The following is a 25,301-nucleotide window of genomic DNA, read 5'->3' as shown; positions in this document are numbered from 1 at the left end:
TTCCAACATACTCCTTTGCAACCTCTAACCTCATTTCCACTGTGGCCTTTGCTATTTTTCCAATGCCTTTCTGGTACTCAAGTCAACAAATTTGTGTTAGTTTCTGGTCAAGGTACATTACATAATTGACATGACCAGAATCAGTGCATCACATTCTCTCTGCCCACATGCTGGAGCTGGGGAATACACAGAGCATGCTAATAGATTACCCAAAAGACCAAGCACAAAGAGTCCGGAGAGGTATAAACTTTATTGATTTATATCCAATCAGCATGTTATGATATGATCACACCTGCTCATACAGCTGACATTCTTATAGCCAAAAGACAGATTTCCCCCCTTTTAAAAATACATATTTTCCCCCTAGCAGGAAGGAACTTTACAAACATTATTTATATTAGGAATTAAAAACAATGGCTTTTGTCAAAGACGTGCAGAACAGGGGCGGTCAGCACCGGATCTTGTAGTGCTTTAAACTTCATTCCCCCTACCCTCGTTTTGATTTTGATTTTAAAAAATAACACTTTCATCATCAGCACAAAGAACACAAATCCAAACCCAAACAAAATCCAGAGGTGAAACAAAGAGGTAGACAGTAACCACAATGCACAGTTCTTTGGACTGAGCAATGGGCTTCGGCTTGCTCCTAAGAGTTCCATTTGTTTCTACTTTCCTATTACGGCCACTTTGCTTAAAACATTGACACCGCTTGACTAAGGGTTCAGACTAATGGCGCCTCCGTGCAAACAACCAGGGCTTCCAGCAGGTTTGCGTAGGACTCAACCTCGGATGGTGTTTTTATAGCACGCCCTACCCAGCCACGTGCAAATCTGAGCTACAGTGGCAACTCACAAAAAGGGTTGTGTCATTGCACAATCACGGCTATAGAGGCAACCCCCATTTGCGCTTGCAAATTAGTGTCTCTACAGTAGTTCTGCCAGCTTACAAAGCCACACCTTCTCCCCGTGGGGTTGCTTTTAACCTGAACCAGGCCTTAGTGTTACTAGAGCGCTGGATCACAGGACAGTTAATCTATGGCACCATGGCACCCTGTATTGCTTATTTTAAGCTAAACGTTCTTTAAAGTGGTTGCATACATTTCAAACAAACAAACAAACAAACAAAGATACATTATGGCAGCAGCCTCCTTCTTTCCTTTAAGCAACTCTGAAATGTTCATACCTTTATATTGGTAGCTAGATCTCTGCAAATATTTATGCAGTTATTACCGTGACTGAGTTAAAATGGCAGGTAACAACCCAGTCCCTTCTTGCAGAAAAAAGACGAGTCTCTATGCTATTCCTGAGAGCTATAAATAGAACTATTCCAGCTGGAAGCAGAATTAACAAACCATATATTTAGCTAACACGCATACAAACTTGCAGCAAGAACAATTAACACAACCGATTCAATGTTTTATGGGAAACAAAATGAACCCGGCACATTATTTCCCTTTCTTGTCTATTAACAACTGTAACATGGAAAACAGAAACTCCAAACCCAATAATGCCATATATTTGCCTGCGAAGAGGAAAGCATTTTTGGTATCTGCAGAAGTATAAAAAAGAATGGTTGGTTATTTATTTTGATAAAGAAAAATCAACTCGAAGCACAAAATCCAAATGTGACCAGTCCTTTAACAGACTTACACCATGGTGCCTGTAATCATTCCAATCACATATGGCATAAAATAAAAGGGGAAGAAAAACAGATACACAAAAGAGGGGACGAAAGACCAAACTAAAGAATATGGCATCCCAAACCCCATCATCTTCATCATCATCATCAAGGAGGAAATTCAATGCACGGTTGTCCTGGACATTTAAGAAGTATAACAATAAAATGCATAGACTTCCTCAAAGCCACCATATAGTTAAGGAATTTTCGCAGACAGGTATACAACAGGACAACCTACAAGTTTTGTACAAGGGTAACCAAAGCAATTCACAACTAATTGTGATGACCTTGCAGTTTAATCTTCCAACTCCCTCCTTACAAAACCAAGCATGTAACTCTGCAAAACATGGTATTTCATACGTGCATTTTCATGTGGCTCCCCTCCCCCCGCCACCTCTCGCCAGTATGGTAGCTTCAGCTGTAAGCTTCATTGTGTTTGTTTTGGGGAGAAACAGAAATCCACGGCCAAAGGCCAAGGGTCAGTGCCATTCCTTCATACCAACCTGTACGCTGAGAAGTCCAGAAAGAAATTCATTAACTTTGGTCCCAAGTGCATGTTACATTTTGTCTAGAGGAAATTCTCAAAGCCTTAACTGCTGCCCCACACAGCTGTTTGGTATCCTTGTTTTCTACGGACAGATGGGACAATGCTCTGCACTGAACAGTCAAGAGGAGGGAAGGCAGCTTTGGGGCACAAAACACCAAGTGCTGCAGCATTAGGATATAATAAAGGGGTCCCCATTAAAATGAAAAGAAGCTGTGGAGTAGATGTTGTTAGGTTAGGCATGGTTTGCATAATTGTATTAGACTGGCCCAGTTCACAGACTCATGCTCTATCTCTCAATGAGCCATTACTTCGCAATGCAATGCTTTTCCATAAAAGCAGTTCGCACATTCAGTTGTGAGTCATATGCTGAACAAACCAAGTCGCAAAAACACACGTTTGCAGACCAGACCTGACATCCCTCATACTTTGGCTGGATTTCAAAGGAGTGTGGTCTTGCTTCCTGAACACCACAAAACCTTTGGATCTTTAAAGTAAGGTTTACAATTGTAACTTAAGTTCTTGCTAAAAACAGCATAATGCGTAGACATTAAGAAAGCTTGCAGAACAGTGACTATCAATGGAAGGGATCTGTGTGAATGGCACACATCACTTTAAAGCGGTTAAGGCCGTGATGGTTTCTTGTTAATAAATGGTTAGCCTTCAAAACGTTTACTATCTTCTTCAGTTGATGTTTTACACTACCTAGTTAGCATACTGATGCAAATTTGCAAGACTAAGAATAGGTTCAGCTGAATCTCCAACACCCACACCAAACCTGAGAAAGCATCGTAATTTTTATCCTTGTGTTTCCTACTGTTCCATAATGCTTAAATGGAACTGTCTCATGTAAAACCGTTAGATTTGTTAAAACAATGTTCCGCTGGGCATATTATTCTACACAAACTATTCTGGATAGAAAATAAATATGCAGGCCATAGTAAAACAAGCTTTGTGAGTGGGTGTTTGCCATCCACCATTCAGGCTTTGCCAAAGAAGCCCTCATTATCGTGGAATGCTCTCCCCAGGGAGGTTCGGCTGGTGCCTTCATTATACACCTTTTGGCGCCAGATGAAAGCCTTCCTCTTCAACCAGGCCTTTGGCCAACTAACATCTGATGCCCTTTTAAGTGTGCTGTGGGAGGGAGGGATTCAGTGTTTGTTTTTGTTCTTATTTTTATCATGTACTTTGTGTTCTTTATGTTGTAATTCTACGGATGAAGGGCAGTATGCAAATTTAATAAATAATATTAAAATAATTATTGTTCAGAGTCAATTCTAACACTACATCCTCCAGTCACGCTGCTGAAAAATGCACGTGTGTGTGTGTGTTAGTGTGTCACAATGTCTGAATTGCCAGGTGAGTTTTGCATGATGACCCCAATACATCAAGGTATGTCCCCTGGCTGCTAATGCCCGTATGATGGCATACAAGTATGGTAAGCTTCACTATGTTTTTCAGAGAGAAAGCAAGGGTGCCTACTGAAGTAGTTCAATGCAAATTAGTGGTCCCTTCCCAATCTTCAGCTATTCTGATACCATTATATAAATGCAACTCTTTCACTGTATGCATACATAAGAGGAACATGAATTATAATGGACTGCTGCAAAGATGGAACTGCGAGGTGCTCACCTAGATGACTCAAACCAATGGATTCAAGTTACAAGAAAGGAGATTCCGACTAAACATGTCCAATGTTTTATTATGTTTTTATATGTGTTGGAAGCCGCCCAGAGTGGCTGGGGCAACTCAGATGGGTGGGACTTGAATAACAAAATTATTATTATTATTAAGAACTTTCTGATGGTAAAAGCTGTTTAACAGTAGAATGGACTCCTTTGGAAGTTGGTGGACTTCACTGGAGGTTTTTAAGCAGAGGTTGGATGGCCATCGGTAGCGTGATCTAGTTGAAATTCCTGCATTGCAGGGGGTTGGAACTGATGACCCCCGGGGTCCCTTCCAACTCTACAATTTGGATACAGAATTGCAAGATACTGTATTATGTGGGATTAGGTGATGCAAAAGATGTTGAGGAAGTTCATTATATTCCAAGAGGCAATGAATCCCCTGTCTCCTCTTTGTAAGAGGCAGACAACCCAGGACAATGTCCACTCATGAGAACAAAAGAGCCTGCTGGAAGAGGCCAATGGCAGCATCCTCTTCTCAGAGTGGCCAACCAGGTGCCTATGTTGAAGCCTCACTCACTATGAAATGCTGTATTAAATGGAAGGCTCAAGCCACCGTGAACACAGGGTGTTTTCAACTGAACTACTGTACTCAAAAACAGACTGGACCAACCTACTGCATATATACAGCATTTCATGTATATATACACACACATTTAAAAAATGTTCTGTTAACTAACTTTCCATTCTTTTGTATTCCCCAAACGTACTCTGGATTTGGTTCTGCTGAATTCAATGTAGCCATAGCAGAACAAACAGGAAGTCTGATGAAGCAGCACAACGCATACCTAGTTTTCATTGCCTACATTTAGATGCAAGCATGGGCATAGCCAAGAGGGGGCAGGGGGAACAGCTGCCCCCCCATCAAGTAAAACAATAGAAATACTTAACTGACCAATCATGTCGGTTCTGACTCCCCTAACAAAAGTCCTGCCCCTCCCCCCAAATCCTGGCTATGCCCATGGATGCAAGTCTTCATTTTCAGTATAATCATGCCCTTCCTAAAATAGGTCGCATGTCCAAATAAATTATACACTAAAACAGCAGCTGCTGCTTTGCATCCCAGTTCAAGATGTTTGTCATTCAGGATCGAAGCTACATACATCATTACCAGAAATGAACTCCGTAACAAATGAAACAAACTGCTTGCTATAACTCAACAAGGCAAGGAGGATTAAAACCCAAAGAACTCTGGCCACTCCCCCCCCCCCAAAGGCTTCCTTCTGCAAGAAGTGCTTTACTTAAAATGGATTTTATTTCTATGTTTTATCCTTAAGTTTGCATGAAGTTCAAAAAGCAGGTCTTAACTGACTGCAAACTGACTTTTTGCCTTGTATCTGCGGTGGTCTCATTCCAGTGAAATGTACCAGTTATCTTCTAGAATGAATAGCGGACGTTGCCATCATCCATGCTAAAATGCATTTCATTATTTAAAAACACTATTCACCTGTATTCAGTAAGGTGACATTTCATTCCCATAGCTAGGGGAAATTCATCTCTTCCCATTCCCCCTCTTCCCCACTCAAAGCAAAAGAAAAAAAGGATGATGCCGTGGTTTTATATTTTTATTTTGTATACTACTCACCAAAATTGGTTCTCATGTGATTTTGGGGGGGAAACCAGGAGAATATATACCTCAAACTTAGCACAGACAACTACTGTTGGCTTGGCTTGGCTCTTAGAAAAACTTACAGTCCATAAAAAGACAACATTCTGTCATTCAAGCTTCGTTTGCACGTCTGTATGTGGAAATTAGGAACTGTTTCCTAGGAATGGTTCTTTTTAAATATATCTTCATATAGTGATACAGACAGGATGCCAAACGTTCCAAGAGTGATAGGTAACAAATATCTTTCCTTCAAAACCATTATAAAACTGTAACATTATAACCTGAAATCCTGCTTTAGTGCCAGTCTGTCTCTTAAATTAAAATTCCCTTTCTATGACAGTGACATTTTTCAGCAAGATGGCAGATTTCATAACGCTCTTCATGGTTCAGAGAATTTTTACATTAGTTCAGGATGGTAAAGCAAACGTTTTACCCAGTGACTAGATATACTGTTTCATGACCCTGCTAACTTCCTTTTATTTATTTTTCCTATAAGAAAAAGAATTGTGGTGCTTGGCATAAACCCTCGCATGGATGTTCCAGGTACTGTTGTGTCAAATGGAAATAAAGGCCTCTATAAAGGTTAAAAACAACACCCACCCATATCATCTGGGCTAGACTGTGGCAACAGGTACACTTCGGGGATGGCAATCCACAGACCTTTCTGAACTGCTAACAGCTATCAAGAACCCAATCTGTCATGGACAGCATCTAAATTCCTTTCAAGCTATGCTCTTTTCTGTCACTGTATTGCGTTTTCAAAATTGTTTTGCAAAAAAGAAAGAAAGAAAGAAAAGATCCCAATTTACAAAATGCATTGTAAAACCAAAACGGGAAGCGGGTTATGTGATGTGCCATATGTGAAGTACCTTTACAAGAGGACGCTCTCAAGAGATTTGAAGACAGAAAACATGGTAAGAACAGATGGGTCAATGAGGTATGCACAATTTCTTCAATACTTCATGACACAGTTAATGCCTTTTGCAGAGCGCTTTTCCTTTTCTAGCTTTCCCATACAAGATCTCACTGAGATTTTTTTTTTCAGAAGAAGGAGGAGAGAGAGAGGTCTCTACTAAACAGGTAACATGGGGCAGTCACAATACCATAACCAGGTCTGCAGAGTACATTAAACAGATCCAGCATGATTAATTACAATACAACTTGAGCTTGTGCAGATGAGGGATCTCTACCACAAGACTTGCAGTACAGGCTACTGGAGAGAAAGTTGCTGAAGATTCCGAGTTTTTACTACAATGCTGAATACTACCTGCGGTGAAAGCAATCTTGCTGCAGATGTTCACCTGTGGTGGTTGTATAATTGTATCTCCTGTTCAAACACCGAATTTGCTGACGTGGATGTGCGAGGAAGACACACCCTTTAAAAATATGGACAGTTCTTAAAATACATCATTAGGTTGCTGTGTTACTGATTCTCTCTCCTAGCGGAGTTTAAAATTCCCGAAGGGGGAGAAAGTCCATCCAGTAATGTTCCTTTATCCTGGTATATTCACATTTGAACATAACATGATGCACTCTGTAAAGTACCAAGTTCCTCTTGTTCTTAGGTCCCATTCATTCACCTTTTAAAATAGGCATTGATAAAAATACTGAAGAATGCAGTACCACATACCACCTGACAAAAACGCAAACAACTGTACGAGTATTAGCCACAAATTGCTAAGGGTCATCTCCCGGGAAACAATTTCTGTCTGTCCCTGCAAAGGGGGGAACGCTCCTGGAAGAGAAGGAACAGTCTGTTAGTTGCACATTCCAGCTGCCTTTTCAGAGTGTTGCCACATCATGGACAGAACAAGAACTCGGTGCAATGCAGATGTAGAACAGCACCTTATTCATCAAGATACAGGTTACTCAACAAGCCAGACTTTAAAAATCCTTCTCATAACATAATTAAGTTTTGCTAGTGTTTTTTCTTCTTCTTTGCAGTAGGAGAAAAGGCAGAATTGGATCTACAGGATTTTGGATTTGTTTAGCTTCTTAATGTAAAGGTAAAGGGACCCCTGACCATTAGGTCCAGTCGTGACTGACTCTGGGGCTGCGGCGCTCATCTCGCTTTATTGGCCGAGGGAGCTGGCGTACAGCTTCCGAGTCATGTGGCCAGCATGACTAAGCCGCTTCTGGCGAACCAGAGCAGCACACAGAAACGCTGTTTACCTTCCCGCCGGAGCGGTTCCTATTTATCTACTTGCACTTTGATGTGCTTTTGAACTGCTAGGTTGGCAGGAGCAGGGACTGAGCAACGGGAGCTCACCCCGTCGTGGGGATTCGAACTGCCAACTTCTGGTCGGCAAGCCCTAGGCTCTGTGGTTTAACCCACAGCGCCACCCGCGTCCCTGTTCTTCTTCTTAGGCCCTCCTTAATTTTCCTGAATTTCAAGTGAAATTAAGGAAGCAACGGCTGCGCCATTTCTGCAATGAGACAGCATGAAAATGGCTTGGCAGATTTGTATACACATTAATATACTGAATGTGTGGTGTATGTAGTAATTAGAAACATAGAACTGTAGAGTTGGAAAGGATCCAAAGGGCAGGTTAAGCTATTTATTTGTAAAGGAACCTCCAACTATAGACGGTATCAGATTTCCCTAATGTGCATAGGGTGGGGGGCTGATTACTTGGATCTTCCTAGAGAAAAAGGGCTCAATCGGTTAGGCCAGGCTTCCTCAAACTCGGCCCTCCAGATGTTTTTGGCCAACAACTCCCATGATCCCTAGCTAGCAGGACCTGTCGTCAGGGATGATGGGAATTGTAGTCTCAAAACATCTGGAGGGCCGAGTCTGAGGAAGCCTGGGTTAGGCTTTCAGAATGAATATCAATACTAAAGCAGTCTTGATATTCGTGGATGCAGAGAAAGCCTTTGACAATATTTCTTGGAGTTTTATGAAGAAGAATCTACAGGGGATGGGGGTAGGACAAGGTTTTGAAAATGGTATAGGTGCAATTTATTCAGAACAAAAGGCAAAATTAACTGTGAACAATGTGATGACAGAAGAGTTTAAGATTGAAAAAGGGACACGACAAGGTTGCCCAATTTCTCCATTTCTTTTTATATCGGTCCTCAGGGTTTTGTTAAACATGATTAGAAAGGACCAAGAGGTTAAAGGTATACAAGTGGGAGCTAAACAGTACAAACTGAAAGCATTTGCTGATGATTTAGTATTGACTCTACAGGAGCCAGAACCTAGTACTAAAAGGGTATTGGAACTGATTCAAGAATTTGGACAGGTTGCAGGTTTCAAGTTGAATAAGATGAAAACCATGGTTCTAGAGAAAAATTTAACTATGAATGAGAGAGAGAAATTTCAGGAGGAGACAGGACTAACATTGGTTAAAAAAGTGAAATACTTAGGGGTTAACATGACTGCTAAAAATGTGAATTTATTTAAGGATAATTATGAAAAATGTTGGATTGAAGTGAAAAAGGATTTAGAAGTATGGACAAATTTGAAGTTATCATTGCTAGGCCGAATTGCTGTGATAAAAATGAATGTGCTGCCAAGGATGTTATTTTTGTTCCAAACATTGCAAATTTTGTATAAGATGGATTGTTTCAAGAAGTCGCAGAAGGATATTTCTAGATTTGTTTGGCAGGGCAAGAAGCCTCAAATAAAATTTAAGATACTAACTGATGCTAAAGAAAGAGGTGGATTTGCCCTGCCAGACCTTAAACTTTACTATGAATCAGCTGCTTTTTGCTGGCTGAGAGAATGGCTGCTTCTTGAAAACACTGAAGTGTTGGATTTAGAAGGTTTTACCAATGTATTTGGTTGGCATGCATATTTGTGGTACGATAAGGTAAAAGTACATAAAGCGTTTAAAAATCATACTGTTAGAAAAGCATTGTTTAATGTTTGGATAAGATATAAGGATTTGTTAGAAAAGAAAACCCCAAGATGGTTGTCACCAATGGAAGCGAAGGCACAGAAAAAACTCAATATGGAGGCCAAATGGCCGAAATATTGGGAAATTCTGGTGCAAGATGGAGATAGAATAAAATTGCAGAGCTTTGAAAAATTGAAAAACAAAGTGCGAGATTGGCTCCATTATTATCAAATAATGGAGGCATACAAATTGGACAAAAAAGTTGGTTTCCAGGTGGAAAAATCAAAATTGGAAACAGAATTGTTAGATCCAAAAACCAAGAATTTGTCAAGAATGTATAACTTGCTGTTGAAATGGAACACTCAGGATGAAACAGTGAAATCAGCTATGATTAAATGGGCACAAGATGTTGGACATAACATAATGATGGCTGACTGGGAACGGTTATGGACCACAGGTATGAAATTTACGGCATGTAATGCCCTAAGAGAAAATTTAATGAAAATGATTTATAGGTGGTACATGACACCAGTTAAGCTTGAAAAAAATTACCATTTGGCCGATAATAAATGTTGGAAATGTAATGAGACTGAAGGTACATTCTTTCACCTTTGGTGGACGTGCCCAAGGATTAAGACATTCTGGGAGATGATTTATAATGAAATGAAAAAGGTATTTAAATATACCTTCCTTAAGAAACCAGAGGCCTTTCTCCTGGGCATGGTCGGCCAATTGGTGCTAAAGAAGGATAGAACTTTTTTTATGTATGCAACAACAGCAGCAAGAATACTCATCGCGAAGTATTGGAAGACACAAGATTCACCCACCAGGGAAGAATGGCAGATGAAGTTGATGGACTATATGGAACTGGCGGAAATGACTGGCAGAATCCGAGACCAGGGAGAAGAGTCGGTGGAAGAAGACTGGAAAAAGTTTAAAGACTATTTACAGAAATATTGTAAAATTAAGGAATGCTAGAAGAATGTTGGAATGAAGTGATATGGCTTTAGTAGAAAGGTTATAAGGAATTAAGTACAAATAGATTAATAGAGTATTAAAAGAAAAATAAGGTTGAAATGTGTTAAGATAATTATAGGATAGGAAACAGGAAAGAAGATGGAAAGGAATTGCTGAAATAATTAATAGAAGTGGAATACAAAAAGGGAGGTGTGAGGAGGTCGTGGAAATATGTGAAAGAAAGATAAAACATTGAATTTTATTTTTTTCCCTTTTCTTTTCTTTGTTGATGTGTTTTTAAATTGTTTTTATTTTGTCTTGTTAGTTTAATGTTTTAGTGTAAGGCAGTGTCTTTGTATTGTAATGTATTGTTTTTTCTTTGTTTTTTTGTAGTGTTTAAATTGTTGTAAAAGCAATAAATATTATTTTTTTAAAAAAAAACCAGAATGAGATTGTAAACATTTGTTAATAACTACCTTGGGCAGCATGGTAGCAGCATATAAAGTTAAAATAACAAGTGCATTTTAAAATGCTTCAATGCTCACTGGGGAATCTTCCTCCATTTCAGCATTACCACTGTTTACAAGTTATGCTTTCCCCTCTTCACATGTCAGAACACTCCCTCCAGCTACTGTGGAAGGAGAACTTTCCAGTTGCCCTTCCCAAAGGCTCATGCCGCTCTGTATCTAGACTCGTATGCAATAGCATCACGAAGTGCAGCAAGACAGTAAGAGAATATGTAACGCCAACTTTTGCATTACCCGCATGGCTGATCCCATGCTTGCAATCTTAAAATTCATGCTGCAATAAAAGCCCTACTGAATTCAATGAGGCTTACTTCTGAGTAGACACGTAAAGGACTGGGCTGAAAGTGGCACGTTCAATACTTTTTTAAAAGAGTCATTTCCATATATTTTATTTATTAACAGGCACATAATAAAGCCAACATTATATAAAAAAAGAAAAAGTTCTGCAAAATTCAGGTACGTTAGAAATGCAATGCCCAAGACCTGAGATGATAACTAGAGATGGGGTTGCTTGGGGAAAACCCAGGAAAATTGGGAGAACCCATAGGGCTTTCCCAATTTTTCCATTTTGGGGGTGGGAGCAGAGGTAGAACAAGAAAACAAACCAACAGAAAAATTGGGAGAAAATGTCCACCTTCACATCTCTAATGATAGTGGGCAGCTTAATCCCGGGCTTCTAATTAGTTGACCATTAAGTGAAAACATGCTTGAAAGGAGCTGAGTATTTAAAATGCTTGCTTTTTATCTTAAGAAAGTGTTACCTGTTTTGTAAAAGTGTGACAAAAGATCCTCCTTTTCAATGAACCGTTGATATAACCAAATGGTGAGGGCTGCAGGCTCAACAGGTACCTCTTTAATTGGAAAAATCCTGCATTTCAAAGACAGACAGAACAGTACACTAGACATATGAAATAATTTCCCATTTGTAAGGTGAATCAGGTGAACTCTGGAACAGGACCTGGCATATTCTCCACTATTTATTCATTCTATTCACAGAAGAACTGTTTGCATAACCCATTACACTTTTTAAAAAAGTGATCCAATTGTTGGACTCATCTCTTGCAACAATCTTTAGGGACACACGTCAAATACCTTAGATTCAGGTAGGTAGCTGTGTTGGTCTGACGCAGGCGAAATTAAAAAATAAATAAATTGTCCAGTAGCATCTTAAAGGTAAAGGTACCCCTGCCCGTACGGGCCAGTCGTGTCCGACTCTAGGGTTGTGCGCCCATCTCACTTAAGAGGCCGGGGGCCAGAGCTGTCCGAAGACACTTCCGGGTCACGTGGCCAGCGTGACAAGCTGCATCTGGCGAGCCAGCAGAGCACATGGAAACGCCGTTTACCTTCCCGCTAGTAAGCGGTCCCTATTTATCTACTTGCACCCGGGGGTGCTTTCGAACTACTAGGTTGGCAGGCGCTGGGACCAAGCAGCGGGAGCGCACCCCGCCGCGAGGATTCGAACCGCCGTCCTGACGACTGGCAAGTCCTAGGCGCTGAGGTTTTACCCACAGCACCACCCGCGTCCCTAGAGACCAATTAAGCACCTTAGAGACCAATTAAGTTTGTTCTAGGTATAAGCTTTCGTGTGCATGCACACTTCTTCAGATACACTTCTTTTCAAATACCTTAATTAAAGGTAAAGGTAAAGGGACCCCTGACCATTAGGTCCAGTCGTGACCGACTCTGGGGTTGCGGCGCTCATCTCACTTTATTGGCCGAGGGAGTACAGCTTCCAGGTCATGTGGCCAGCATGACTAAGCTGCTTCTGGCGAACCAGAGCAGCGCATGGAAATGCCATTTACCTTCCCGCTGGAGCGGTACCTATTTATCTACTTGCACTTTGACGTGCTTTCGAACTGCTAGGTTGGCAGGAGCAGGGACTGAGCAACGGGAGCTCACCCCGTCGCGGGGATTCGAACCGCCAACCTTCTGATTGGCAAGTCCTAGGCTCTGTGGTTTAACCCACAGCGCCACCCGCGTCCCTATACCTTAATTAGTCAAATGCAATCAATCCAAGGGCGTGCCTAAGCAAAAAAATAAAGAAAAAGTCCTCACCTGTTGGTAAAAGACTATTAAAGAGGAGGCAAAACAGTTCTCCCTAGGAAGGAAGATGCAGTCATTGCAGCCACCAAGGAAGCTCTCCTTGTCAACGCACCCATTTTTATTTTTATTTTGCAAAATGCAGACTCTGAAAGTTCTTATATTCAAACATTGGTTCCCTGTACCAAACCAGTCCAATTCATATTTCACAATGAGGAGCGTCCATCAAGTATATTTATCCTGGCACATTTCTTCTCCAACTTTCCTCTGCTCCTTTCTCAAGGCCAGTTCCCATTGTATCTTCAACCTTTATCATTCTATTCATATGTAAATAAAACATGGCTGCACATATGCAGTGCCTTCTGTTCCTGAACTCCTTCTAGTTCCCTGGATTCAGAATTTCAATCTAGTAAGCAAAGTACGGACAACTAGTATGACCCTATATTTTGGAAAACAAGCCTCCTTGGGAGAAACTGGCAAGTCTCCCAGGCTCCTGGCTTGTTTACCGGTGACCTCCCTGGCTGCAATCCCCGCAAGTCCAGGGTAGATCTCAGTAGGCGACATTTCCCAGCGTGGAAAATGCACACCCCCTTCTCCCCCTTGCTTCCCTAGCAGGGAAAGAAGATAGCCAGAAAGTCCTTTACATCTTGTTTATTTCTGACTTTGCAGCACTACAGAAAACATGTCCGAACAGTTCAGTGTTCAGCAAGCAAGTGGCAAAGACTTCCTTCACATACGCAACAGGAAGGTCTCATATTACACACTTCACAAAGACTTTTCCAGCCTGTGAACTTCCGGGAAGATTCTTTCCCACAGCTAGCCTCATCATGTGATGTAAACATCGAGCTGGTTTGCAGCTGCGTTGCATTCATATCGTAACATCGTATATCCCTGCTAACTGCCGCAAATGAGAGCATTTGGGGGGCAATTCTGCACCAAACAGGAGTTTTCCTTAATGTCAGAACAGCATCATTTATGCCACAACAGCCAGGGTCAGTCCTCAAGGGAAGAGCATCCTATAGTGCCATCACCATAGCACTTAACCCTATGCCCCAAATATTCCAAAACGCAAGATCAAATTGCAACCCCCCTCAAGCCTTCATTATACATATCATAATAGGATGGCTAGCTAGAGGAACATCATTTCATTGCCCCATGACAAAAAGTTAATTTACTGAGTGGAAAATTTCACGCTCACTTCAACCACCAAATATTTATCTTACTCATTTCACCAATAAATTTCCATTCACATCATCACAGCCTCTCTTTTTCTCCAGGATCTTGCTATTACGTTTTAGCTTCAACAAGCCTGGAAGATATTGAAAGGTCAAGAAAGTAGCTGCTCTCCACTCTCATTAGCGAGCTCTTTAACGTAAGTGCCTTTTGGCTTCTCTTATGTAAGACTGCTGTGCACTGGCCTTCAAGTTAAAGGCATGAAATGACTAGTTGAGTTTAGTCTCCAAAAAGAAAGTATTTCATAATAGGATTCTGTTTGCCATTCCACCTTTCATTCGCCCTTCCTACACTGTTATGTTTTCATTACCTTCATCAGATTTCTGAGTGCTATTTAAACTCTAATTCACAACACTGAAAAGATTTGCAGGAACAGGCTGCAGCTGTGTGTGCAATGTTTTATACAATACACATTCTCAAGGGAGACCTGGGAGGTGACTGAATAGGATTATGAAGTGCCAGGTCTCAGCTCTGTTCAAATGTTCTTCTCCACCCAAGCATTTCCCCCACTGATCTGTCATCCTGGTCTCCTGGATTCACAATTGCATGCATACCAGTAGATTCCTGACTTGACCATTGGTCTTAGCTCTCTCCCTTAATGCTTCAAGTGGAAGGTTCGCCTTTTTAATGTTTAAAAACTGCTGCATGCCTTTCAATTGTCACCATATAAAGTACAAAACTGCTCCAGGGGTTACATGGGAGGGTAAAATGTTCCTTGATAGTATCACAGGCAACTGAAACTGTGCACAGCTGGCTTCTGCTGAAATTATGCAGAACATTTTCTACGGAGCTGAACTCTGGAACGGTAAGTGGACTGAAGAAAAAGGGGAACATGCATTTCTAAAATAAATATAATAAACCCACTTGACTATTTTTGTATCAAATATAATAACCCTCCTTAAACCCTTCTCTCCTTCTGCTGCGTGCCAGCTTCAGCATGAAGATCTTGGGTTGTTCTAAAGCAGAGTTTTGCATTACACAAAAAGTGTGGGAATCTGGCTTAATGAAGGTCAGGACCTTCATGGCGAAGCCAGAGTGTGATGGAAGGAGCAAAGGGTTAAGGGAGGAGCACTTGTTACTGGATTCATAAACCAGACAGGAATGGTTGTCCAAACTGGACCCAAGAAAAAGAACAGAAGAAAACAGTAAATGCTGACCCTTCTCCTCTTCCAAATATATTTCTCCCAAGTTATTTCAGGCAACTCAACAGAGAAGCAACTTAGCAGCCAGACTTAGTAATAGGTCATTGTGGAAAGGTGGGCTCAACCCCCACTCTCTAGCCTGCACTCAGTGGTCTGTTAGTTGTAGGCTTTATGCATTAAAGCTAAATTTAATTGGCCCCCACTATTCAGTATTTTTCCCAAAGCCTCTATCAACTTGCTTTGTGTCATTATCAGAGGACCACTTTATGCTGTGTGTGGCAAATCCAGGGTAGATACATTGAAAGCGAGTCTTGTAGTAAACACTACTATTGTTTGCAGGGCAAATACATGTAAACGCATGGTGGACATATGGCAGGTGAACGCAAGACTAACCAGACTTCTTTGGCAAATGTGTATGACTGATGTCTGACGTCACACCTGATGAGCAGGTCTTGGTGATACACCTGTTCATCCATGATCAAAGCATGGATCCGCATGGTTTATTGCAGACTGACCTGGCACTCAGCATTCTTCATTACAGATGTCATGGGCAGACCCAGTAAATGTTTGCCACATTTGCAAGAGCCACATTGTATGATGTTATGTAAGATCGCCATGGATGGATGGATAGGGCCTCTATGTCTAATTATTAGCCAAGTGAGAAACAACTTCCTTGCTTTGGTTTTCAAAAGACACATTTGACCATAACTGAAGTACTGGCTTTAATTCAAGGAGTATGCTGTTATAGTCTGACTTTCTTATGCTTGTTGTTGTTTAGTCGTTTAGTCGTGTCCGACTCTTTGTGACCCCATGGACCAGAGCACGCCAGGTACTCCTGTCTTCCACTGCCTCCCGCAGTTTGGTCAGACTCATGTTTGTAGCTTCCAGAACGCTATCCAACCATCTCGTCCTCTGTTGTCCCCTTCTCCTTGTGCCCTCAATCTTTCCCAACATCAGGGTCTTTTCCAGGGAGTCTTCTCTTCTCATGAGGTGGCCAAAGTATTGGAGCCTCAGCTTCAGGATCTGTCCTTCCAGTGAGCACTCAGGGCTGATTTCCTTAAGAATGGATAAGTTTGATCTTCTTGCAGTCCATGGGACTCTCAAGAGTCTCCTCCAGCACCATAATTCAAAAGCATCAATTCTTCGGCGATCAGCCTTCTTTAGGGTCCAGCTCTCACTTCCATAAATCACTACTGGGAAAACCATGGCTTTAACTATACGGACCTTTGTTGGTAAGGTGATGTCTCTGCTTTTTAAGATGCTGTCTAGGTTTGCCATCGCCTTTCTCCCAAGGAGCAGGTGTCTTTTAATTTTGTGACTGCTGTCACCATCTGCAGTGATCATGGAGCCCAAGAAAGTAAAATCTCCCACTGCCTCCATTTCTTCCCCTTCTATTTGCCAGGAGGTGATGGGCCCAGTGGCCATGATCTTCGTTTTTTTGATGTTGAGCTTCAGACCATATTTTGCGCTCTCCTCTTTCACCCTCATTAAAAGGTTCTTTAATTCCTCCTCACTTTCTACCATCAAGGTTGTGTCATTTGCATATCTGAGGTTGTTGATATTTCTTCCGGCAATCTTAATTCCGGCTTGGGATTCATCCAGCCCAGCCTTTCGCATGATGAATTCTGCATATGCTATTGATGAATTCTTTCTTATGCTATTGGGAGGTAAAAAAACCTCACTTTTCCCCAGAAACTTCTATCTACAAACATACACCCCCAAGTTACCTTATTGAAAATAATTTGCTTGTCCAAAAATGAAGAGCTTTGAGGAAGAAAGCAATGTGAAAATTTTATTTCAAGCCAGTCATATTCCAAAATACAAGTACCTAATGTATTTTTTCCAGGTCTCAATTTAAAATTAACAGAAGACAAACATATTTGTCCTACCTGTAATGTACATGTGTAATTGTTGGTCGCCTGTAGCCAAGAATCCAGGTCTGGATGTCTAGGGGTTCAGCTTTGGGATATGCAATGGTTGTATCTATCACCCACTGAAGACCTTTTGATTTACTTTCTAAGAAAGGGGATTATAGAACAAAAGAAAGGAAACAGAAAGAGTATGATTTTCAATTCTTAGTATCATACTTCTGTTCTAATACAGTACATCACGCCAACTCATTTGATAATAATCGGCATTCTATGATTTGATGAAATACCACCATACTACACGATGCCAAAGCAGGCAGGAACATGTTCAGCTCTTACTTCTCAAATTAGAGAATTGGCAGAAAACTCCCTTATATTCCAAATTATCATATACAAAAATGGCTATCCTTGATCATGATGTCATACATTTCAATTATTTAAATTCTGGTTATCCAAAGACCCCACTTCATCTCCTTCCCTCTCTCCCCAAACCCTCTCACCCTGTTCTCTCTCTCTCTCACACACACACACAAAATCTACCTTGTATCTTCCATATAGCCCTAGGAAGGAATAATTCAAGGTGTATTATTAGCACTGCTGCTTGCTTTAAAGAACTTCTTATTGAAATACATTGATGTTTCTATGGCTGTATTAGTAGGATTATTCAGATATACAATGTGAGGATGTTTTAATAACAACATAGAATCATAGGATCTTAGAGTTGGAAGGGACCCTAAGGGTCATCTAGTCCAACCCCCTGCAATGCATGAATATGCAGCTGTCCCATAGGGGGATTGAACCTGCAGCCTTGGCATTATCAGCACCATGCCCTAACCAACATGATTTAAATAATCAATAAGCATTAAAGGTACCCCATTAAATTTCTGGCATTCTGTCAACAAGTGAGATGCTAATTAAGCCAAGCACTTAAAAAGCTTAACCTAGTGCCATGTTCGGTGTAGGAGCACTTTCTCCCTGGGCAGAGGAAATGACATACGCCTGATGCACCGCTGAAGCCTGCAAGTGCTTGCAACCTCTGGTCTCAACAGGCTTAGTACACAAATCTGTTTTCAATACCAGGATCAGCATGGAATGTATGAAGTAGTATCAAAGAAGACATGGCAACCTACTAATATATTTGTTTTGGCGTAAGTTCTCATCGCCTAGAGACCTTTCTTCTCTTAGTTACTCATTCTCTTTCAAGCTTTCAAAAGCTTCTTCATCACACTTTCTCAATGCAGACAGAGCCCTTTTCAAAATATTTTTTTAGCAAACAAAATAGCAGCTATTATTTAATAACTCTTTAACACAACAATATATAGATACACATTTTAATTTATAGCCCATTTACATTAACACTTCATTACTATTTAAGTAGAAGTTTTAAATCACAGGAAACCATATATTCACAATCAATGAGGAGATTCTCAACGCCAAGGAAAAAACCATCATCATACCTAAGAAAGGAAGTCTTCATAGAAACAAGAACCAAAGTAATGTATGCCAAACTGGTTTGTGATGACAAAACTACCATGAAAATATTAGAGAGAAAGAGAACAACTGAGATAAAGTTAAGCATGTTTTATTTTCACCCAAATTAATTGGCTAACTTATTTGAAAGGTTTATATGTTGCCTCTCAGCTAAATAGCATTCAAGGTATCTTAGCCACAAAATAACTCAACCACCATAAAAAATACAAAACAGGAGGAGAATAAAATACAGGTGGCAACCATTGTGCGTGGGGGCTTCCATGCTGGCCCCCGCATGTGTCAGCAGAGCGCACAAATGCCCTCGCTGCCCTGTTCTGTCCACCATTCTTCCCTCTTCCAGGTCCAAAAGGACCCCTTCATTGGCAGTTGTGTGTCAACTGGACACACACAAAGTTATCACCGCCTGTAGCGCGCAGACATAAAATTACGGACAAAAGCGGCCGTTAAAATACAGTCATACCTCGGGTTACAGATGCTTCAGGTTGTGTTTTTTCGGGTTACGGACTGCCAAAACCTGGAAGTACCGGACCGGGTTACTTCCGGGTTGCGCTTTGCGCATGCGCAGAAGTGCCGAATTGCAACCCGCGCGTGCGCAGACGCACCGCTGCGGGTTGCGAACGTGCATCCCACACGGATCACGTTCGCAACCGAGTGTCCACTGTAATATAATCATGTGTCACATTTTAACTGTATGCTTTATTCTCCACATAGTGCACTGGCCCGTAACTCTCTGTATGCCTTTGAAAGGCCTACTTCTTATGCATATAATGGACTGCTGAGAAACCTTAAGCCAAAGGACAGGTTGATTTGTTTCAATAAATATGTGTAATGCATTATGATTTCTGCCAAGAGCAACAACATTGCAACAGGAAAGAGATGGTTCCTAAACCCCTTCCTTACATTCTTGACACACAGATCTCAAGCAGCCAAGCTATTTTGATCTTTCCAATTAGAATACTTTTGTTCTGCATTAGAAGACACTGAGAGTTTCTTTTCAGCAAATGGTCCAATTACCCTGGTGTGCTGGACTTAGCAGCCAGCCACATCAACTTTTCCCTCCAGGGACTGCTTGTTTTGTTTCAGGTTTCATCCTGGCTTCCACTTCTTCCATGCTATATATGTTGATATTCAAGCAACCCTGGAAAATTAAACCCGCAATTCCCCCAAGGATCATCTGCACACATTGGAAGCCAGTATAGGCTACCTTGCATCGCAGAAAGAAATTACAGCATGAAGAAAGTAGCTCTCATTGCTCTCTCCATTTCTGTTCTTAAAACCAGAAGATAGAAAAGGAGATGTTGCAAGCAGCACTAGCTCCAACCTACACGTACACACCCTGCAAACAGTTGAGGGAGCCGCTATAAAAGCAAAAGCTACAGTGTGCTGATGTGCCCTGACCAGTGACCTGATCTGCACACTCTGTCTCTGCCAGAGGCGAAAGGGGAAGAGTGAGAGAGCACACATGCACAAGCTCCATAGCCACACTGTATTACTGTACTTCCCCAACTAGATAAGCAAAAAGAACTGTTCTTCCACGCTCTTCCTCTTTTCTGAAAACAGAGGAATATCTGTGTCCTAGTGTGCAGTGATGGGGACCACGAACGTAAGACGCTGGCTCATACAGAGTCAGACCATTTGTCCATCTAGCTCAGTGCTGTCTATGAGACCAGTGGCATGTCAAGGCTGGACCACAGGCAATGAGTGGCCTGGAGAGTCAGGACTCCATGAACATCAGTACCTGAGGGCAATCCAGAAAGCTGGACCAGGGATGTTACGGTAAAATCTGGGTGCGAGGCTGCTCTGCTCTGCCACCCAGCTCGTCGGACTAAGTCCGCGGGTCCCTGCGGAAGAAAATGAGCTCAGCCGGAGACAGGAGCAAACTGCAGAAGATCCAAGTTTATTGCGCAACAGGTTCAAGACGAGATTGAACCGCCAGAAAGGGGTGACATAAACTTTTGAAACTTCCCTCCATGTCCCAGAACACAGTGCAAAATACATCCCAGTTACATCATGAATACATTAAGAAGAGGTTGGGTCACACAGGATTAACATATGGAGGAGGGAGGGGGGAATATGCAGAGCTGGAGATATGCGCAGATAAGCACATCCTGAGTACCTGATGGGAAGACAATGGTCCATGTATGCATGGTCTGCCACCTGGCCTTGCCTGGAGGAAAGGCTTGGCAGAGTGATTTGACAGGATTAGGGTCTTGACACCTTGCTTGAGGGATTATGGCGGGCAGGGGAGGTGTCATGGAGTCCTAAAGAAATTGAGCAAATTGGCACGTTGATTTTCTATGAATTTTATAGATTTTAGTCCCTTTTGACATTGACAATTGGAAATAAATGGATATATTGTAGCGAAGAAGGAGGTGAAGAAGACATGCCCCCCCTTCCGTATCAAGGGAACAAGCCAGGGGTCTGGACCAGCAAACAAGACCACAGAGGCAAGTTGTGATAGAATCAGGTGGACCTTGTGGTTTGGAAAAGAGTCAGCTGAAACAAAGTGCTTTATACCCCTTCCTGCCTGGGCCAGCCTGAGAAAGAAGATTCTTCCCTGATCTGGTGCTGCACGTGGCTCAATGCATGGGGGAAAATGGGCGGCAGCTCTTTACACAGCAGCTTTCTGGTGTTGATAACAGGATTTTTTCGTGCCCTAGCTGAAAGATGCTAAAGACACAACCAAGGGTCTTCTTTGTGCAGATGCTCCACCACTGAGCCATGACCATTCCCTCAAAGGCTGCATCTCCTTGCATGAGGTAATTCTTATGCTCTGAGGGCCAGGGGTGCCCTGGCTTCAGTCTTGCAAGGTCTTTTTAAAAGGTCAGATTGCCCACCAGTTTATTTTACAATTACAAAGCATACTTTTTTGATTATTTAATTTCTATGCCATTTAATATATTAAAAAAAACTCTAAGCGGTGTACAAAAAACTGAAGCAACAACAAATAAAACAAAATATTGGAAAAAGACAGTTGTTGTTATATTATTACTATTATTATTATTATTATTATTATTATTATTATTATTATTACTACTACTACTACTACTACTATTAATACATATAAATCAATACCAATTCAGTTTCCTCCTAAAACACTTCCCTTTCAGCCTTTGGGTTCTCAGCCAGGGTCCAATCAAACCCTCAACTCACCCATAGAAAGCTCACAACAAGAAGTTGTGTAAACAGTGGACTTTATCCTAGTCTCTCACTCTAGACTTGCTTTTGTCCTCTGCCCCTCACCCTGCCACTGGAGTGGGGGGGGGGTGCGTGTGCATACCCGCCCCGAGCAGCACAGAAACACGCTCTACTGCTGCCCCATGGCTCTCAGCGCCCTCACCTTTCCTTTCTCCTGCCCCTGCTTGCCTCCTCCTCTCAGTGCGCAGGCAGATGTTCCCTTAGCAATTGTGCCCTGAGTGCTGCAGCGGCCTTGCCCGCCGTGCTACAGCCTCAGAGGAGAAAGAGGAGAGCAAGCAATCCAGGAGGCAAAAGCCAGAATGTGGGCCTGGTGTGGGTGATGGAGTATAGGCAGTGGCGTAGCGTGGGTTGTCAGCACCCGGGGCAAGGCAAGTAATTTGCGCCCCCTATGACAATGGTCATAGGAACATGCAAGCCCACTCATCACAACAAGGTGATGATCCAGCGAGTGGGACTTCGTTGGACTGGTCATGTTGTGCGGATACCTGATGATCGTCTTCCAAAGCAACTACTCTATTCTGAACTTAAAAATAGAAAGCGTAATGCTGGTGGTCAACAAAAGAGGTTTATAGACTGTCTCAAGGCAAATCTTTAAAAATGTAGTATAAACACTGACAATTGGGAAACACTGGCCTGCGAGCACTCCAGTTGGAGAACAGCCTTGACCAAAGGTGTCATGGGCTTTGAAGACACTCAAACTCAGGACGCAAGGGGAAAATGTGCTAGGAGGAAGGCATGCTTGGCAAATCCACACCGTGATCAGCTCCCGCCCAGAAACCAATGTCCCCACTGTGGAAGGATGTGTGGATCCAGAATTGGCCTCCACAGTCACTTAGACTCATTGATAAAACCGTGTTTATGGAAGACAATCTTACTCGGCTACGAGTGATTGCCAAAGAAGAAGAAGAAGAAGAAGCTATACCATTGTCCCCCCCCCTTATTTCTAATTTACCATCATAGTCAGTTTACTTTTTCCAGCTTTTAGGAAACATGGTTGAAAGACATCCAGAGGGGAAACTGGGAAACTGTGTTAAGTTTGCTGCAGGAAAAACAAGAAAGCCTCTTCTTTCACCTTAAAGACTTACAAACCTGTTCTGAGAATGGCCAAAGTTAATTACATAATTGAAAGTGTCTGCACTTTTCTGCATTTCATGTCCCTCTGATCGTAATGCTTTAAATCCCCACCTCCTCCCCCAAAAACATACAAAGAGATTCCTGTAACTCAGAATGATATTTCACACATCTGATAAAGTGGGTTGTACTTCACAAAAATTTGTACTGCAATGGATTTAAGGTGCCACAAGACTTGTTTATGGTTTGAGAACTTTGGCAAGCCATCCATCCAATTTTATTCGCCTGCCACAAACCTGCAGAAAATAAAACACCAAAATCATACAACTTCTAACATAAAATGAGTTGAAGGATGTGGCATATATATAACACAGGGGAGAGAAAATCCAACTAAACTGCACTTGAAGTTGACAAAATCTTTAACAAATCTTTGTATGTGCACAACTGAATAAATAACTGGGGACAATGCTTATGTTAACACACCCATAGAGTCTAGAAATATGAAAGGTAAATATCACACACACTTCAGGTACTGGAAATTTATCACTGGAGGATGCCCAAGAACATAACTGTCCCACCCTCCACAAATCAGCCAAAATCTCCTGTGAGGAGCAAGGAAACTGGCTGCAAGACCTCTCCATATGAAAGGAAAACAGGGCTTTGGGGAGCTCAGCAAAATCAACTGAGTCCCACTCTGTCAAGGGATCAGCTACTATAAAAAAACTGCCATTTCACTGGGAATTCTTTTTTAGAAAAGCACAGCAGGAAGCCAGCACATATATGTAAAAAAAATAAATCGTTTTCCAGTTGTTTTAATATATTTAACAGTTCTGTATTTATTTTATTTTATAAAATCTATGCACCCTTTGATTGTAAAAACTCAAAGCAGTTTACAAAGAGAACAAAACAATAAAATTATCCCTGAAAACAACTCTTTAAGGCATTCAAAAGATAAAATCAGCAATAAACCAAAATCAGATTAAAACGAACACCAACATTCTACATTGCCTAAGTAGGCTTGAGAACAGTGAAGGTGTCTGTCTGATGTCAAGTGGCAAGGAGTCCCAGAGGGTGGGTGCTGCCGTGCTAAAAGATTCCTTACAAATGCGAAGTGAGTGCTATATGGCAATTGAAACAGTGCCAGTTCTGCAGATCGAAGCAGTTGAGCAGGCATATATGCGGGAAGGTGGTCTCACACAGGTAAGCTGCTTTATGCTTTTATTAGATTGTAAATCACTTTGGGCTGCCCCACGGAGGGTGATTCATAAATGAAACTAATACGCTCCACACATATTTCCAGATCTAGCTGCATTTGCAGGTCCTAATCACCGCAGGGGAGATTTCATAGCAGAGCCTTCCATGGGCAACCAGCCGACAGGGTTGCAACCAACCATTGCTGAAGCGCAGGGAGAGAGAGAAAATCGGGTGCTGGCTGGCCAGCTTCCTTGCAACTTGAAAGAGACTCTTATCACACCAAAATCCTCTTAAAGAGGAATGAGAGATCTGAAGAGATACTGCAGGGGGAAACGGGAAAGAGAGCAAGCAGGCGCTACTAAAAGGGGAAAAGCTCGTGCTCTGTAGCTCCGCGACTCCAGAACGCTCCGTGACGCAGTTCCTAAGAAACTGACAAGGCGGCGGGGGGGGGGGGGCGCTAGGGCGCAAGGCTGGCGGTGGCGGCGGGGAGCCCGGCGGAGGAAGGAACTTGTCCCTTCCCTCTGGACTCGCGCCCCCCCAGATGTTGCGCCCGGTGCGGCTGGCACCCCTGGCACCCCCCACGCTACGCCACTGAGTATAGGGCACACAGGCTTCCACCTCGCTACCGCTGTCGCCATGATGCTGCCATAAAAAACCTGGACATTTTGCAAAAAATAATAATTAAAACCCGCCTGGAATCTTTACCCTAAAAACAGAGGACACGTCTGGGGGGAAACGGACATGTGGCAACCCTGCCATAGGTCCCAAATAGAGGTGGGTCACAATGAACCCCTCCCTGCTTCCTCCCAAAACACCTGGGAGGGTCCAAAAAACCTTGGACAAGGCTTGGGTGTGTGTGTGCTACTCTTGGCCAGCTAAGGCCCAACATTTGGAGAGATGAATGGAAAGCAGTGGTTCACCAATTATTCCTCCTCAGTCCAGCAAAGAAGTACTTAAAATTAATTTGGGGCAAAAGGAGGGCCAAGGCTGCTCATCACCCCCCCCCAATCCTTCCACTTCAGACCACCTCACTGTAGGGTATATTATTATTATTATTATTATTATTATTATTATTATTATTAACATTTCTATACCGCACTTTGTCCAAAGATCACAGGGAGGTTCACAATATAAACAAACAAAATGAGAACACAAAATACAGAATAAAACAAAAGCAAAAGCAAACCAATAGACCCCCTTATTATGTCCTTAGACCTTAGGCCTCT

The 25,301-nt window shown here is 42.1% G+C and overlaps 1 protein-coding gene across 4 annotated transcripts in view; it reads right to left on the bottom strand.

The window, feature by feature from the left end:
- Positions 1-231: 231 nt before the first annotated feature.
- Positions 232-25,301, bottom strand: part of LPGAT1 (lysophosphatidylglycerol acyltransferase 1) — a 66,600-nt gene continuing 41,530 nt past the window's right edge. For all 4 annotated transcript variants that reach the window (XM_083494708.1, XM_083494710.1, XM_083494709.1 and 1 more), the window contains 3 exons: positions 17,143-17,269; positions 11,600-11,706; positions 232-7,250 (listed from right to left, as the gene is read on the bottom strand). In XM_083494708.1, coding sequence (XP_083350834.1) covers positions 7,099-7,250; positions 11,600-11,706; positions 17,143-17,269 — 386 coding nt within the window. In that variant the 3' untranslated portion in view covers positions 232-7,098. The remainder of the gene's footprint in view (positions 7,251-11,599; positions 11,707-17,142; positions 17,270-25,301) is intronic.

Source organism: Podarcis liolepis (assembly GCF_965112155.1).
Source record: "Podarcis liolepis genome assembly, chromosome: 3".
In the NCBI taxonomy this organism is placed as follows: domain Eukaryota; kingdom Metazoa; phylum Chordata; class Lepidosauria; order Squamata; family Lacertidae; genus Podarcis; species Podarcis liolepis.
The sequence above is the reverse complement of the archived record's forward strand: the minus strand, read 5'-3'. Positions and strand labels throughout refer to the sequence as shown.